Source organism: Hipposideros armiger, unplaced genomic scaffold (assembly GCF_001890085.2).
Source record: "Hipposideros armiger isolate ML-2016 unplaced genomic scaffold, ASM189008v1 scaffold_488, whole genome shotgun sequence".
Classification (NCBI taxonomy): Eukaryota; Metazoa; Chordata; class Mammalia; order Chiroptera; family Hipposideridae; genus Hipposideros; species Hipposideros armiger.
In genome coordinates, this window is record NW_017731838.1 from 1,099,370 (window position 1) to 1,116,172 (window position 16,803).

Consider the following 16,803-nt stretch of genomic DNA (forward strand, 5'->3'; position numbering starts at 1 on the left):
AACCAGGTGTTCAATTGAAAACAATGAACGTTGACCCCTTCTTCCCAACATACACAAACATTTATTTAAGAGAGATAACAGAACTGAACATAATGGCTAAAATCATGAATCTTAAAAAAAAAAAAAGTAACTTGGGAGTAGGCAAAGTTTCTTAGGCAGGACACAGAAAGCAATAAGAATAAAAGAAGAAATGATAAATTAGACTTTATCATAAGTATGCTTGGGAGCATAGGGTTATATCTTCTGCACTCAACTAACTATACTTAATTGCATTCATGTTTTATTTACGGGCAATATTAATTCCTTAAAAATTGTATTTAATATGAAGAGTCCATAAATTGAAATTGTATTTCTGTGTGCAAAGCTATGATTGTTACTTAAGTGTCCTCAAATCATCCACTTAAAATATCAAACATGATAACATTTAATTTCTAAGAATTACGAATTTTTATATGAAAATTGAAGTAGTTTATGCAGTGTTTCCTAAGCAATTTCTTTATATGGTACATAAATGATTCTTATTAAAATGTTTAAAGGTTTTTGGATTTTGTGAATTATGTATTAGCAAATGCTTAAATTGGTTACTTTTACTCTTTAGATCAAGCAGCAGGGTGGGCCGGCCAAGTTGCTCAGCTGGCTAAGAGCTCACTTGGGAGCACCAGCTCTGAGCAGCAGGGCCAAGGTTCAGATCCCATATTAGGGCCAGTGACGCTGTTCCCTCTATAACTAAGATGATGAACAACAGCTCTACCTGGAGCTGGGCTGCTTTGAGTCGCCGGAACCGGTGTAGGCTGCAGCAGAGCTGCAGCAGGCTGCTGTGAGCTATGTGAGTAGCTGGCAGCCAGCGTGAGCGGCCAGTAGCCACTGTGAGCGGCCGACCAATGACCGGCGACCAACTGCCTGGCTTGGGAAGAGTGCAATGATCATACCAACATGGGCCAGTGAAGCGATGTCCTCTACAACTAGACTGAAGAACATAATAGCAATTTGTCTACCTGTCTGTTCCCCTTCCCCATTCCCCAACGCTATTCCCTTCCCACAATTCCCTAATAAAATCTTAAAAAAAAAAAAAGCAGCAGGGTGAAGAGACTCATAGATGCCTCCTAACCTATCACTTTCCTTTTGTTCTCTAAAATGAAATTGAAAAACAAAGCACTTTTAAAGAAACCTGGCTTCCCAAGAGTTTACATTAAGGTAAAGATAGTCTATTTAATAAATGGTGCTGGGAAAATTGGTCTGACACGTGCAAAAAAATGAAACTGGACCACCTTCTTACACCATATAAAGAGCAAATTCAAAATGGATTAAAGACTTAAATGTAAGTCCTGAAACCATAAAACTCCTAGAAGAAAATATAGGGTCTAAATTTGCAGTCATTACCCTGAGCAATATTTTTAATGATACATCCCCACAGGCAAGGGAAGTAAAAGAAAAAATGAACATATGGGACTACATCAAACTTAAAAGTTTTTTTCACAACAAAGGAAACCATCAATAAAACAAAAAGAAAGCCTACTGAACGAAAGAAGTTATTTGTCAATGATATATCTGATAATATCCAAAATTTATAAAACACTCATGCAACTCAACACCAAAAAAACATACAACCCAATTAAAAAATGTGCAGAGGATATGAAGAGACATTTCTCTAAAGAGGACATACAGATGGCCAACAGGCATATGAAAAAATGCTCAACCTCACTAATCATTAGAGAGATGCAAATAAAAACCACAATGAGATACCACTTNCTAAATCTGTGACCTTTTCAATGAAAAACCCATGGGCCTACACCTGAAGAAGAAACACCAAAGACATTTTTAAGAAACAATTTAAAATGCCTCTTGCTGATATTGTGGTTTATTTCCTTTGCCCTTGTTAGAATGCACCAACTGTAAAAGCCTTTTTTTTTTTTACTTTAGTTTCACTTTCGAGATTGCAGCAAACTTACAACACTTCCCCGATGATGAAGACGACTGGATTTGGATGAATGAAAAAAGGAATGGTCAACTGTCATCAAAGTGAAGGTATATATTTTTAAATTCCTATTGGTATAGGATCTCTCATGTTGGGTAAAGCTAGAATGCATGTTGTTTTTAGCATTCTTTGATCTTTCTTTGAGCTGGTGCTTGAAACCTAGTTAGAATCATCCAACAAAGGAGAATGGAAGAAAAGGGGGAGAAGTGTATCATAACTCAAGAGTACAGATACCAGCAACAATTCCTAATTAACATGATAAAACATTTTATGCAGTAATTTTTAAAAGTTTTGTTTTCTCTGTCGCATTCTGTGCCTGGAAAACTACATTGGGGTAGCTATGGAAAGTGTTTTGCAACAGGCTTTTTTAAAAAAAATCACAACTTGGTCTGAAAAATACAAAGCCCTGTGAGCTTCAAGGAGCTTATCTCCTTTTCTCAGCTTTTTCTTGGCTGGAGAGGAGACAGGAGCTGACCTTTTTTGATAATATGCTTGAGAAGGAGAAACACTTCGGCTGTTCCTAGGAGTAAGAAAATGGCTTTCTTTGGCAAATGTGTGTTGAGTAGGATGGAAACGGAGTCAGCCTTGGCTAGTAATAGTTTCAGGAAGTTGCTTCCCAACTTTACAATATGATTTTGTGTTGGTGTGTGTCTTCAGACAATGTATCTGTGTAAATTTAGGGAAAAATTGTAAAGCTTACAAACCAAACGGTATAAGCCAAACTGTAACTAGTGGTGACACTAAGTGGCCTGGNGTGTAGGATGATAATGAAATTGGGTTTAGAATTTTATTTTAATAAATGAATATCAAATTCAAGGCATAGGGTTTGAAGAGCCTTGAGCCATCTCACCAGACAGTCGACCGAGGAGCCTGAGACTCTGTTCACATTAACCCACTTCACAGATTGATTTATGAGACAGAGAGATAGCACTACTTTTCAACTATCTTGTAAAATTACAAAAAAATAGAAAATAAGTAAAAGTTCAGGTTGAACCAGAAGCTCTGCGTGTCAAATGTTGGTTCCTTTTTCAGAAGGGAAGTTCAAGTTCAATCCTGCTTAGTAAACATAAGTGAGAGTAGTGGACAAGACATAGTGTTATTTTTTTCATTAAAATTCTTGATGAGTTTGTGGTTTGGTTGAGCTTAATTTAAACCCTCTGAAGTTCAATTAGCAGAAATGGAAATGACACTGGTAAGAGGAACTGTACCTTTACTTTAGGGAAAGAGTTAAAAAGAAAAAAGGAAATATGTTCTAGAATTTCAGATGACACAGGGCAAGACCATGTCTTTTCTGAATGGTGACTGTGAAGGGAGACCCGCAAGCACAGTTTAAAAATGACTGTTTATCTAGTGGTCTTTGGTAAATTTAACTATTTATATAGGTGCATAATATATTCATCACTTTATAAACCAATGAGAAGTTTTAATGATGAAAAGATATAGCCTTACTTTGGCTTCCTGCTAACACAGGGAAGACTGGTTAGTCTAGTCTTATTTCCATAAATAAAGGTTTATTTCAAAACTTCCTAAGAGCAATTCTAAAGTAAACCTGTGCACAATACTGACTCTTTTAAATACCCAATAGCACCCTGACACGTAGATTCAGTGCTGGAACAAGTTTAAGTATTCCTCAATAATTAATTATATCTTTATTTGGACCTCATAGAGTCTGACAACAGTGCAATTATTGTGTTGTCTAATATAAATCTGCCTTTTCACATAGTCTGCTGTTTGCCCCACAATTCCAACTGCCTATATATGTTGTCAGAAGTTGCAATGATGCAACCTTCCTGTCTAAATGAATTGATAGAGGAGATTGTAAAGACTGTCTCACACAGCCCTCAGTAGTCTAGTATTACAGATGTTGATGATGATAATAATGAAAACCACAACTAAGCTTTCCTTTATGAATCTTATCATGAAGTGACTAGAATTCCTAGTGATTATATCCTATCTTTAATCATCAAAAAAAGATTCTTTGCCTAGAATTGCCTAGCTGTAATTCTCCTTTGACTACAAGGACTAGNTCAAAAACTAGAGGTTTATGTTGTTCCACTGAATGAACCATGTTTTCCTTTTTTTGTATGTCTTATAATGTTTTATTGAAATTGGGCATTTGAAAAAAAAAAGCCACCTCTCCCAGTCCTTGCAAACTGGCTCTGTGCTGGGTCAATGCTTCATTAATAGGCTGGGTATGTTCTGTGCTTAGGGATCACCCCGAGGTGGGAGCTTAAGGTCCTCTCATGTCTTTTCTGAGGATGTCCCCAGCCTGAGCTTGTATATGGCTTTCTCAATTCCACCCCCACAACCCCCTCTCCCCCCTGTATACAAGGTGCGATCAAAAACAAAGGTGAATGTTTAAATTAAAAAAAACCCTTATTACAGTAAAAGACACATTGTCATTAATCCCCCTCAAAATACTCCCCCTCACTTCAAACACACTTATCCCATCATTCTTGCCACTTTCTGAAGCAGTCCTGGAAGTCCTCTTTCATGAGTGTCTTTAGTTGTGTTGTCATAGCTGCCTCGATGCTCTGAATTGATTCAAAATGTCTACCTATCATGGTCATTTTGACTTTGGGGAAGAGCCAGAAGTCACATGGCGCCAGATCTGGTAAATAAGGTGGATGAGGACACACCGTAATGTTTTTATTTGACAGAAATTGCCATATACCAGAAACGATGTGTGACATGGAGCGCTGTCATGATGGAGGATGATTTACGGCACACTTTAAAACACGTCTTCTTTCAACTGTAGCTCACACCCGACTGACCGCACCAAAATGTTGAAACTTGTCACATGCTGCTACTAAGGTTCTACAGGCCGCTTCCCATATAGAAGATCCCTGCCTTTCCGTTGGATGGTGCTCGGCAGCAGCATTCACCATATTTTTTTTATCATACCTCACACATGGCTATTTTTGAATATCTTAATATCCCAAAGAGTCTCATTTCAGCTTCTCCTCAGTGCCTTAGATGTTCTACGGTATGACCTCATCACTTGTGCCAGGTATTTGTGTGTATATAGTCTTCTTGAAGCTTCCACATGACGTAGCTACTGCTTTTCCCCTCGCTTGAGATCCAACTTAGATGTGACAGAGACCAGTCCTTTAGGATGCCCCCAGATAGGTTAAAGTGTGGCCAATAAGGTTTACTCTGCAACTTCCTATTCAAAAGAGATAACTGGGAATAGGACTGCTGAATTTTCCAAATGAAGATTGTATTAAACTGAGGAGGGGGTAGGGCAATGGTGAATTAAAATGCCATGAAATTTCCTGTAGCTTTTAAGGCAAATTTTTCTTCACCGGGCCGTCACTTCATTACTGTATTTCTTTGGCTGTTTTCCAGACCTACCATAAGGTTAGTTCAGTCGGTTTCTTGTTATTTTTNTCAAACACCTCCTTTTTATACTTGGAAATCCATACACTTGGCCAGAATTCATTCATTTAGCCACATTGAGCTACAAGTAAAGTAGTTTTCTAAAGTATGATGAGAGAAAAGGGTTTCCATATAAATGTTAGGACCCCAATAGCTTTTGATAACTTCCTTGTTATAAGAAATGATAATATGTCCCAGGCTCATCTTGTACCTTTCCTACCTCAGACCTGGAATCATCTATTCTTCTTAGAAACCTGTTTTCTGGGTTTGTTTAGTGGAAAATAGTACATCAGCCACAATCTGGTACTAAGAATATGCATTACCTCTGTCACTAGACAGAATTTATGCTGATATTCCCAATCCAAGTTCAGACCTACATATTTTTATTTAACTTTTCCAGGTTACATCTATGTCTTCTTTCATGTACAACATGCTAGTTTTTAAGGATAAAGGGGGTGATAGAAGTGGGATATCCACTAATTACTTACATGCATTATCCCACATTCTATGCAAAATAATAATACTAATATGTACTATCATTGTGAATATGATTATAGAAAACTGTTCAAATACTTTATATGTTATTTCTATTATGAACGCATGTTTAAAAAATGGATAAACTGTAGCTATACTATTAGAGCATTGCAAACTATATTCTTTCCCTTTATCCTTCAGTTAATATTATTTCTGTAGTAATTGTATATTTAATGATCCCTAATAGTTTCCCAATAATTATTTCTAGTCATATTGGTGTCTGAAGCTCATTCTTTAGTAGATTCCTTAGGATGGGTTCATGTGAAAAATATTCCCTAAATTCTTATATGCTGATAATAGTTTGTGCTTTTTATATGTAATAGTTTTGATAGGTAAAAAAGCTCTGGCTCACATTTTTTTTTCTTGAATATTTTAAAGATGCCATCACACAGCAAGATACTATTTTCCATTTATCAGATTGTCAAAGTTTAAGCATCTTTGAGGCTATCTGAAAGCAGNGCACTGTATTTCTGAAGCTGATGTTGAATAATATTGTATGTCAACTATAATTATATATATACATATAGTCACAGGATGTGGAGTAGAGTGTGGGAATGGAGTCAATGGAATTGTAATAGATAAGCATGATATCGGGGATGAGAGGGCAGTTGATTTGAGAGGGGAGTTGTTACTTTGTGAGGGGTGTAAAGGATAACTATTGCATTGTTCTGTACACCTGAAACTAATAATAAAAAACTTTTTTTAATTAAAAAATAAAAAATAAAGAAACGTGGCTTCCTTAAATAAAGATTATTTGTAGTTCAAGGAAGATGCTGGTTGCTTCCCAGCCCATGGAGACAGCCCCAGAGTGTCTCCTGCAGCTCTCCACCTAACCCAAGGTAGGGTTAATAAGGAGCTTTTCCAATCTTTCTAACCATTCATGAATTTCCTTGAATTTCAATTATTTTACATGCTTGGCTCCTTCTATTTTCTTCTTGTTTAATGGTTAGCTGTGATTGTTTCCTGGTATAATTCATTTTCTACAGATTTTCTTTATAAAGTAAAAAATTTACAAAGTAAGAAATAGTTATAATAATTAATGTATAAATCATGGGTTACTGTACTGATAAATAATAATAGTAATAACATTAAATGTTGCTTTATTCCAGATACTGCAAGGCTTATATCCTTTAATCTTTATAACAACCTATGGAGGAGCTACTCTAATGATCTCTACTTACAAGATGAGGGAACAAAGGCCTGAGAAATGAATTAACCTGTCAGAGGCTACAAAGTTGAAGTTTCGGGATCAGAACTCAGAGGGTGTAATTCTGGGGTTTGTTCTCTTAATCATTATGTCTAAGTCTTACTGATTCTGCAGTGAATATTTGTGTATATAATTATAAAACCAAAAATGTTATTGATGGACTTTAGATTTTCTAAATTGATCTAGACCACCTATGCCTGACTTATCATAGTTTTAGGATAAATGCCAATGTTTTATTACCTTGACAATGTTAACAATGTTTTCTAAAGCTAACAGTTTTAGAAAATGTAAGGATGGAAAAGGTGTGTAGAAAATACATGCTGTATCACGAGATGAGGAGTCAAGAGATTTTGTCTAAAGTTGGGTGATCAATGGACAGAGTTTTAGGTGTAGTCTTTAATATTATATATGTCACAATAGATTAAATTAAATTAAAAATAACTAAAGAAATTTTGTGAAGATGATGAGGAAGTAGCATAATTAAGTTCCTTATCTTTATAGTGGGAAGAAAATAATTAAAGTCATTAAATGAAGAAAAAGAAGCAGGTGTATATTATTTAGGTTTGTAAAGGTGACCATGAGAACTAAAAATGGCAACTGTCAAGAAGTTACCCTGGAACATTGCAACTGGGGTGGAGATGGAGAGTGAAGGAGTTTGTACGAGGTCTGACAATTAAGTTTGTGAACTTATCCTACAAAAAGTGCTACATACCTCATTGCTGAGTATCGCTATAGTCATCTTTGAGGTACTCCCCCTGGGAAGCTATGCACCAATTCCAACACCTAGTTCACCCTTCAAAGCAATTTTGGAACTTTTTCTGGAATGGCCTTCAGAGCTATCATCGTATTACTGTTGATGTTCTGAATGCCATCAAAATGTCTTCCTTTCAATATTTCCTTTATCTTGAGGTAAAGAAAGAAGTCATTGGGGGCCAGGTCAGGTGAGTAGGGAGGGTGTTCCAATAAACTGATTTGTTTACTAGCTAAAAACTCCCTCACAGACAGTGCTGTGTAAACTAGTGCATTGTCGTGATGCAAGAGCCATGAATTGTTGCTGGAAAGTTCAGGTGGTTTTCGTCTAACTTTTCCCCCAGCCTTTTCAGCACTTGCAAATAGTAAACTTGGTTAACTGTTTGTCCAGTTGGTACAAATTCATAATGAATAATCCCTATGATATCAAAAAAGCTTAGCAATATCATTGCAACAAGTTTGCAAACTTAATTGTCAGACCTCGTGTATTCCATTTTGTACTTTTCCGCACTGTTTGAATTATTCCCATATGATGTACTACTTGTGTAATGTATACTTGTATATCATAAGAATGATATTAAAAAGAACATACACAGTCACATTTGGTTATATATTTTACAAGGAATATACCAATGCATAGGAAAGCCTGCAATATTAATGTTGTCCATTGCTTTTTAATGTTTTTTTTATAGGGCGGAATCATGAGTCGGAGTCTGTTTTATCATATCTCCTCCGTTTTGGTACTGTTGCCCTGTTGGATGTTGTGTACATCTTCTACCAACAAATGTGCCGTGAGGCATGAAGTAGCTGACTGCAGTCATCGGAAGTTGACTCAAATACCTGATGACCTACCAGCAAACATAACAGTGTTGAATCTTACCCATAATCAACTCAGAAAATTACCACCTGCCAATTTTACAAGATACAGCCAAATTACTATCTTGGATGGAGGATTTAACTCCATTTCAAAACTGGAGCCAGAATTGTGCCAAAATCTCCCTTTGTTGGAAATTTTGAACCTCGAACACAATGAGCTATCTCAACTTTCTGATAAAACCTTTGTCTTTTGTATGAATTTGTCTGAACTCCATCTAATGTCCAACTCAATCCAGAAAATTCAAAATAATCCCTTTAAAAACCTGAAGGTAAGATGAAAATGTTCATTTCCATATAATAAATGAAAAATATGTTTTCTAACATTAAGTTTTCAAGCCACAAATTCATTCTTAGACTTAATATCTAGATATCCAGGTGAAGAATAAAAAATCTGATTTACTCACATGGGGGTGGGGGAGACACAAATATTGCCATTATGATTGGAAATGTTTTCAAATGAGAAAATATCATCTTCAATTGGTTTCAATCTTAATTTTTAAGAACTCTGCCTCTCTTGCTTCCTCCTATTAGAAAAAGAACTTAGATATAAGAGATAGAGATCAGAGAAGAATTAGAACATCCATTCCACGAGGAGCACATCAAAAAAATGCTCAAAGCTGCTGATTTAGTGGCTGAAATAATGAAAACAAATGTAGAGTCCAAATCCTAACTTTAAGTTAACACATTGATACATGAAAAATTGTTCAAAAATTACTCTTGATTGTAGAAATTTCTTCACAATATTACTTTTCCAGTGGCTACTGCCTTTTTCCTTTAAGTATTTTGCTTGAATTTTAAGTCTGTGAAAAATGTATTTATTATCTCTAAATCTGAGGCAATTATTAAGTGCTTTCTTTAAATCAAAACCATTTTCAGAGCTCCGTTTTCTTCATTTTATGAACTTATAAAACACTGAGCGTTGCTTGGCCTCAGATGTCAAGAATAACATACAAATTTAAGTATGCTTAGAAACATTTTTAAAACGATTTGCTTGCAAGTGATTTCAAATTCCTTCTTGTGCCTTCTTAGATTCTGATGTGGACAAAATGTATTTGGACACAAAGACCTCATAATCTGATTAGAGTACTCATTGTCAAAATAATATTTTTATTTTTAAGACATAAATAAAAGTCTTGTTCTCTGCAATAGACATTACATAAGATTTTGCCTGAACATATATCAGCTTTTCCTTACCTTTTACTTGAGTTGTAAGTTTACATGTTCAAAAGCAGCCTAGTGTAAGTAATAAAACATCCCACAAAACTGACAAACATACAAAAATTAATATTCTCTACTACCCATGATGCAAAATTTACATAACTATTGATCTTTCTAAATATAAAAATCTTTTCAGGATTTCATAGATGACAAAGTTGTATTCATATATTTTTTTATTTTATTTTATTTTAGCTGAGCCATCCTGCCACCTGTTGGCAGCTCAGCAGCAGCTCAGCTTGGGCCAGACTCGAACCACTGTTGCTCAGAGCTCAAACCTTTGAGCGAGCTCTTAACCAACTGAGCCACTCAGCCGGCCCTCTATTCATATTTTTAAGAAAACATTTCTTTTTGTTGTTTAGTTTCAAAGATGGTACATGACACTATATGTTTGATAAGGCAAAGGAATATTCCTTGCATCATAAATAAGTGCTTATTATAAATAAATATGTAAATAAATCCTTATTATAACTATTCCTTATATCATGAGTAAATAAGCTTATTAAGTCCTTTTATTTTGATAAGAGAAATAAAGTGATTCTTGGTATAAGAAACTAAATCTGTGCAATAATGGTATCTTTAATCACAATAAAGTTATTTTGCTGTTTAATTATTTCTAAGATTCACGTACATTTACAGGAGCTATTTTTGATGGCAAGACTCTAACTTATATACATATTTTTTTTTCCTCTCAGAATTTAATCATATTAGACCTAGCTCACAATGGTTTGTCATCTAGTAAATTAGGAACTCAGCTCCAACTGGAAAAGCTCCAAGAACTTCGATTATCAAATAATAAAATTCATGTACTAAGACGTGAAGACCTTGATTTCCTTGGCAATTCTTCTTTACAAAAATTAGAGTTGTCCTCAAATCAAATTAAAGAGGTAAGAAGTAAGGTAAAATTATTTCATGTTCCAACTTTAAGCGTGGGTGGTCCCTAATTGTGTCTCATGGATAGGAATCTAAAGTTATCTATAGAAAGAGGTGATAACCTTTGCCATGTCTTCCAAAATCCTTCACACTGACTGCTTGGGCCATTAATGTCATCCTCACAAGAAAGGGAGTTTGGTAGCAAGTAGGAGCTGGGGCTTGCTCTGCTGTCAAACAGAAATAGGTTACAACCCCATTCCATTTACAGACCAGTACTTTGACCTTGGGGAACTTACTTAACCTCTCTGGGTCCTAGTTTCCTCTCTTATAAAGTGCAAGTAATATTATCTATAGCACAAAATTTCTGAAAAAATTAAATGGCATGATAGTTAAGAGCACAGGCTTGAGAGGTGGGTTAGCTGGCTCCCTATCTGGCTTTGTTTCTTAATAATTGTATAATCAAGCAAATTTTTCAAGTTTTCTCTGCCCTAAAATTGGTATGATATTAGCACTATTTCATAGGACTGTGTGGTAAAGATTGTAGCAGAGAGGCTGGCATGTAAGTGCTCAATAAGTAACTAGCATTAGATTATTATAAAAGCTGTCCAATAATGGGGTGTGCCTAACTAACCTCCTCTTTTTGGATCCATGATCTTTAATTTGTTAACTACTTTCTTACACAAGTATGTCTGTATTTCATTCTTTTATAGGCTGAGAATCAGAATGTTAGAAACCCTAAATTAAATCAGGCTTTTAAAAACCGTATTAATTTTCAGACATAAAAATAGACTGTGTACAAAATTGTCCTGTGGTAATAACTAAATATTTTATGTAAGCTACTCATGTTAATTTTAAACAGCACTTTTTTCTGCTTTTGAACATTTATTGTAGAATTTTATAAACTATATAAATATTAAGGGGAACAAAAATCACCCAAAAGCCCACAATCCAGAGACAACCAATGTTCATATTGAGATGTTTATCTCCAGCTTTTTTCCAACTAATAGTAAGAAAAACAACAGTAGCTGAAAGTCATAGAGTACTTAACTGTGACAACTTCTTCATATTTTTTACATAGTCCTGTAACCAACTAATTCCTATTAGCATTCTCACAAGAGTAAACTGAGATGAAGAAAGATTAAGAACTTGTTCAAGGTCTGACAGGTGTTAGAGCTGGGTTTCTGGGAGTGTTGGACCAGAGCGCATGCTCTTAATTAACAGTTGTGCTAGATCATGTCTCTGAGGATGACAATGTATCCTGACATTTAAAAGTAATCTTATATCATGGACAGTCTCCATGTCATTAAGAAATATTTAAAAACTTAATTTTAGTTGCTGCAAATAATCCTATTACGTACATTTGTAATAATTAATTTAATAATGTCCTGCTTTGCAGTTCAACTCACTTTTCTTGCAATAAAGCACACTTTCTTCCATATTTCTATCTTTTCTTCCATTAGTCCTAACATCTCACAAATGACACAGTAGAAATAAGAGTTTCTTTGCCCTCCTAGGGTTTAACTGACAGGGAATGGCTACTGTCCTCCTTGGATTCCTTCTCTCCTGCCTTCTGTTCTCTTGTTCCAGCGCTGGGTCCCAGAACAGCCAAGGCATCTGGTGAGGGAATGGGGGTAGAGGGAAGGAAGCTGGAAACACTGTAACGAAATGAAGTCAGGAGAAAACCTTGCTGGAAAGACAAAGAGGATAGCTGGAACTCAGAGTTACAGAAGGAAAAGTGGGTGTAACTGTTTCATAAGAAAATCCACCCATTTGTTCCACAATGTTCAGTGAGAACAGTGGTCACAAAGAGAAAACAGACTCTGCCTAAATAGCGACTTTATGAATAAATAGTTCAATCACAACTATACTCAGTGTGATGAAGTCAAAGTACTAGGAAACTTAACCTAGACTAAGAGGTCAGGAGAGGCCCCCGGAAGAAGTGACATCTAAACTGAGATGTGAATGCTGAATAGAAATTAGCCTGTGGTCAGAGGAGAGCAGGGGCCAGACGTGGTGTTACAGGCACAGAGTAAGGAGCTGTGCATTAGAGGAATGGAGAGAAAACCCAGAGAAAGTGGTGAAAAAGGAAGGGGGATTGAGTAAAGAATTGTGTTTCAGCTTTGCAAATGTCATACAAATGCTTCTGTGTTTTGGTTATTAATCTCCTTTTTTCTCCCCACCTTTAGTTCTCTCCAGGATGTTTTCATGCAATTGGAAAATTATTTCATCTCTCTCTAAATAATGCCCAGCTGGGCCCCAATCTCACAGAGAAGCTTTGTTTGGAATTATCCAACACAAGCATTCAGAGTCTATCCCTGAGCAACATCCAGCTATACGGAACAAACAATATGACTTTTCTTGGACTAAAGCAGACAAATCTCACCACGCTCGATCTTTCATATAACAGCATAAATGTGATTGGTAATAATTCCTTTGGTTGGCTTCCACATTTAGAGTATTTCTTCCTGGAGTACAATAATATAGACCATTTGTTTTCTCACTCCTTTTATGGGCTTTTCAATGTGAGATACCTGAATTTGAGATCTTTTACTAAACAAAGCATTTCCCTTTCTTCGGTTCCCAAGATTGATGACTTTTCCTTTCAATGGCTAAAATGTTTGGAATATCTTAACATGGATGATAACAAGTTTCCAGACTTAAAAAGCAATATGTTCACAGGTCTAATAAAGCTGAAATACTTAAGTCTATCCAACTCCTTCACAAATTTGCATACTTTAACAAATGAAACATTCGTGTCACTTGCTCATTCTCCTTTACTTATACTCAACCTAACGAAAAATAAAATATCAAAAATAGAGAGTGGAGCTTTTTCTTGCTTTGGCCATCTTAAGATACTTGACCTTGGACTCAATGAAATTGGGCAAGAACTCACAGGTGAAGAATGGAGAGGTCTAGAAAACATCACTGAAATTTACCTTTCCTACAACAAATACCTACAACTGACTAGCAATTCTTTTGCCTTGGTTCCAAGCCTTCAACAACTGATGCTCCGAAGGGTGGCCCTTAAAAATGTGGATATTTCCCCTTCACCTTTTCACCCTCTTCGTAACTTAACCATTCTGGATCTAAGCAACAACAATATAGCCAACATAAATGATGAACTGTTGGAGGGTCTTGAGAAACTAGAAATCCTGGATTTGCAGCATAACAATTTAGCTCGGCTCTGGAAGCATGCAAACCCTGGTGGTCCTGTTCATTTTCTAAAGGGTCTTTCTCACCTCCACATCCTTAACTTAGAGTCTAATGGCTTTGATGAGATCCCTGCAGAGATCTTCAAGGACTTACTTGAATTAAAGAGAATCGATTTAGGATTGAATAATTTAAACATACTTCCCCCATCTGTCTTTGATAATCAGGTATCTCTAAAGTCACTGAGCCTTCAGAAGAATCTCATAACATCGGTTGAGAAGAATGTTTTTGGGCCAGCTTTCAAGAACCTGAGTAGTTTAGATATGCGCTTTAATCCATTTGACTGTACATGTGAAAGCATTGCTTGGTTTGTTAGCTGGATTAACAGTACCCATACCAACATCTCTGAGCTATCAAGCCACTACCTCTGTAATACTCCGCCTCAATATCATGGTTTACCAGTGATGCTTTTTGATATATCACCCTGCAAAGACAGTGCCCCCTTTGAGCTGCTTTTCATGATAAATACCAGTATCCTACTGATTTTTATTTTTATTGTACTGCTCATCCATTTTGAAGGCTGGAGGATATCTTTTTATTGGAATGTTTCAGTGCATCGAGTTCTTGGTTTCAAAGAAATAGACAGACAGCCAGAGCAATTTGAATATGCCGCATATATAATTCATGCCTATAAAGATAGGGATTGGGTCTGGGAGCACTTCTGCCCAATGGAAGAAAAAGATCAAACTCTCAAATTTTGTCTAGAAGAAAGGGACTTTCAGGCAGGTGTCCTTGAACTTGAAGCAATTGTTAATAGCATCAAAAGGAGCAGAAAAATTATTTTTGTTATAACACAGCATCTTTTAAAAGATCCATTATGCAAAAGGTAGGTGAACATTATAAAATTTTAAGTGTTTACTTGTTTTCAAATTGAGATTTTAAATATTATTAAAATTATTACTCACAACTTAAAGATTTTTAAAAATAAAATTAAGAAAAAACCATAACCTGAGTTTTAGTGACATATGAAAGTAAATTCTAAGGGGAATTTTAGATTTTAGTGCTTTGGGCTGTTAAAATGTTATATTGCTATGTAACTTATTTCATATATACTTTTTTTTTTAACTTAGATTCAAGGTGCACCATGCAGTTCAGCAAGCTATTGAACAAAACCTAGATTCCATTATTTTGATCTTTCTTGAGGAGATTCCAGATTATAAACTGAATCATGCACTCTGCTTACGAAGAGGAATGTTTAAATCTCATTGCATCTTGAACTGGCCAGTTCAGAAAGAACGGATAAATGCCTTTCATCATAAATTGCAAGTAGCACTTGGATCCAGAAATGCAGTACATTAAATTTATTAAAAGACAAAATTAACAAAGGAGTAACTTTCTTAAGTTAAAAGTTTTATGGTAAATTTAAGTTTTACTTGAAAATAATGTAAACCTGTTTACTCATATTTATAAGTGAGAGTATTAGATCACAATTATCTCTCTTCTATAGAAATATAACTCCTTATTTCAGGCCTTTTATTACCAATTGACTTAATTTGACCCAAAATGAACATAGAAGAATATCCTCTACTAACAAATGATGGAGGCCAAGGAAAACTTAAGAAAGTTTAATAAATTTATTCTTCATTTAAGTAAACTTAGAGTTATGTAAGTATTTGTGAAAGTTATATTTGATTTTTTTCGGATGAACTCAGAATAAAAATAATTGATTTAATGGGAACATGCTATTTCAATAGTAAAAGAGTAAAATGTATATACCCATGTTTCTAAAAGTTTAATTACAGTAGTTTTTCAGTTGAAAAGCTTGTATTTTACTGGTGCCTATCCCAGTGTTTATTTTGTTAAATGTTAAATACCATTTTAATATACAGACTCAAGCGTAGAAAACATTTTGATTACTTAAGAAAATAAATAGTTTAATAAATACCTACTTATATTTTTCTGATATTTGGATTTTTGCTATAGGAGATGTTAGAAGAAACAATTCTTTTATTTAACAGTGTTGCAGAAAAGCTTGCTTCCTGAAGGTTAATTAGTAAATTGGCTTTGTGGAATTAAAATATTGTCCTCCCCTGGTCACAGACTCAGGAGGTGGGGCCAAGTCACTTGGTCCCACTGGGGCTCATGATCTGGAAAATAATGATGACAAACATAATCTTAAAGATCTCATATAATTAGTGATGATGGAATATATTATTGTACCACAAAATAATATGCTATGTGTAAATTAGTCCTTATGATTATTTTATTTTATTTTTCTTTTACAATAAAACGTCTAATTATTGGAAATAGACATGAATAGCTTTTTAAAACCTTTATAGTTCTGGAATTCAAATATAAAAGAAAGTTGAAATTATAATGCTGAGTTAATTTTTATACTTAAAGAACTCATTTGTTAAATTTAGGGAGAATTTGAGACATCACATTTTGGAACTGTAATTTCAATAGTTTAGTATTCTCAGCACTAAACTGATATAATTCTGGGAAAAAAATAATATACACTGAATTGCTGGTTCTAAACCAGTCTACATTCTCCCAAGAAGAAAGTATGATATTTGCAAACACTGCCTCTGATAAGGGGCTAATACCCAAAATATATAAGGAACTCATACAACTTAAAACAAAAAGACAAACAATCTAGTTATAAAATGGACAGAGGACATGAACAGAATCTTCTTCCAAGAAGACATGCAAATGGCCAACAAATATATGAAAAAATGCTCAACTTCACTAGCTATTAGGGAAATGCAAATTAAAACCAAAATGAGATACCACCTCACACCAGTTGGAATGGCTATCATTAACAAGACAAATAATAATAAGTGTT

General features: G+C 35.1%; 1 protein-coding gene across 6 annotated transcripts in view; it reads left to right on the plus strand.

The window, feature by feature from the left end:
- TLR3 (toll like receptor 3) overlaps window positions 1-16,591 on the plus strand; it is a 27,026-nt gene extending 10,435 nt beyond the window's left edge. For 3 of the 6 annotated variants that reach the window (XM_019667232.1, XM_019667231.1, XM_019667230.1), the window contains exons 2-7: window positions 1,921-2,025; window positions 6,997-7,163; window positions 8,537-8,989; window positions 10,631-10,822; window positions 12,995-14,844; window positions 15,089-15,534. In XM_019667232.1, the coding sequence (XP_019522777.1) occupies window positions 8,546-8,989; window positions 10,631-10,822; window positions 12,995-14,844; window positions 15,089-15,317 (2,715 nt within the window). In that variant the 5' untranslated portion in view covers window positions 1,921-2,025; window positions 6,997-7,163; window positions 8,537-8,545 and the 3' untranslated portion in view covers window positions 15,318-15,534. Of the gene's footprint in view, window positions 1-1,768; window positions 2,026-6,996; window positions 7,164-8,536; window positions 8,990-10,630; window positions 10,823-12,994; window positions 14,845-15,088 lie in introns of those variants that run through there. The other 3 variants (XM_019667228.1, XM_019667233.1, XM_019667229.1) reach the window with 3 other exon arrangements.
- The last annotated feature ends 212 nt before the right edge of the window (window positions 16,592-16,803 follow it).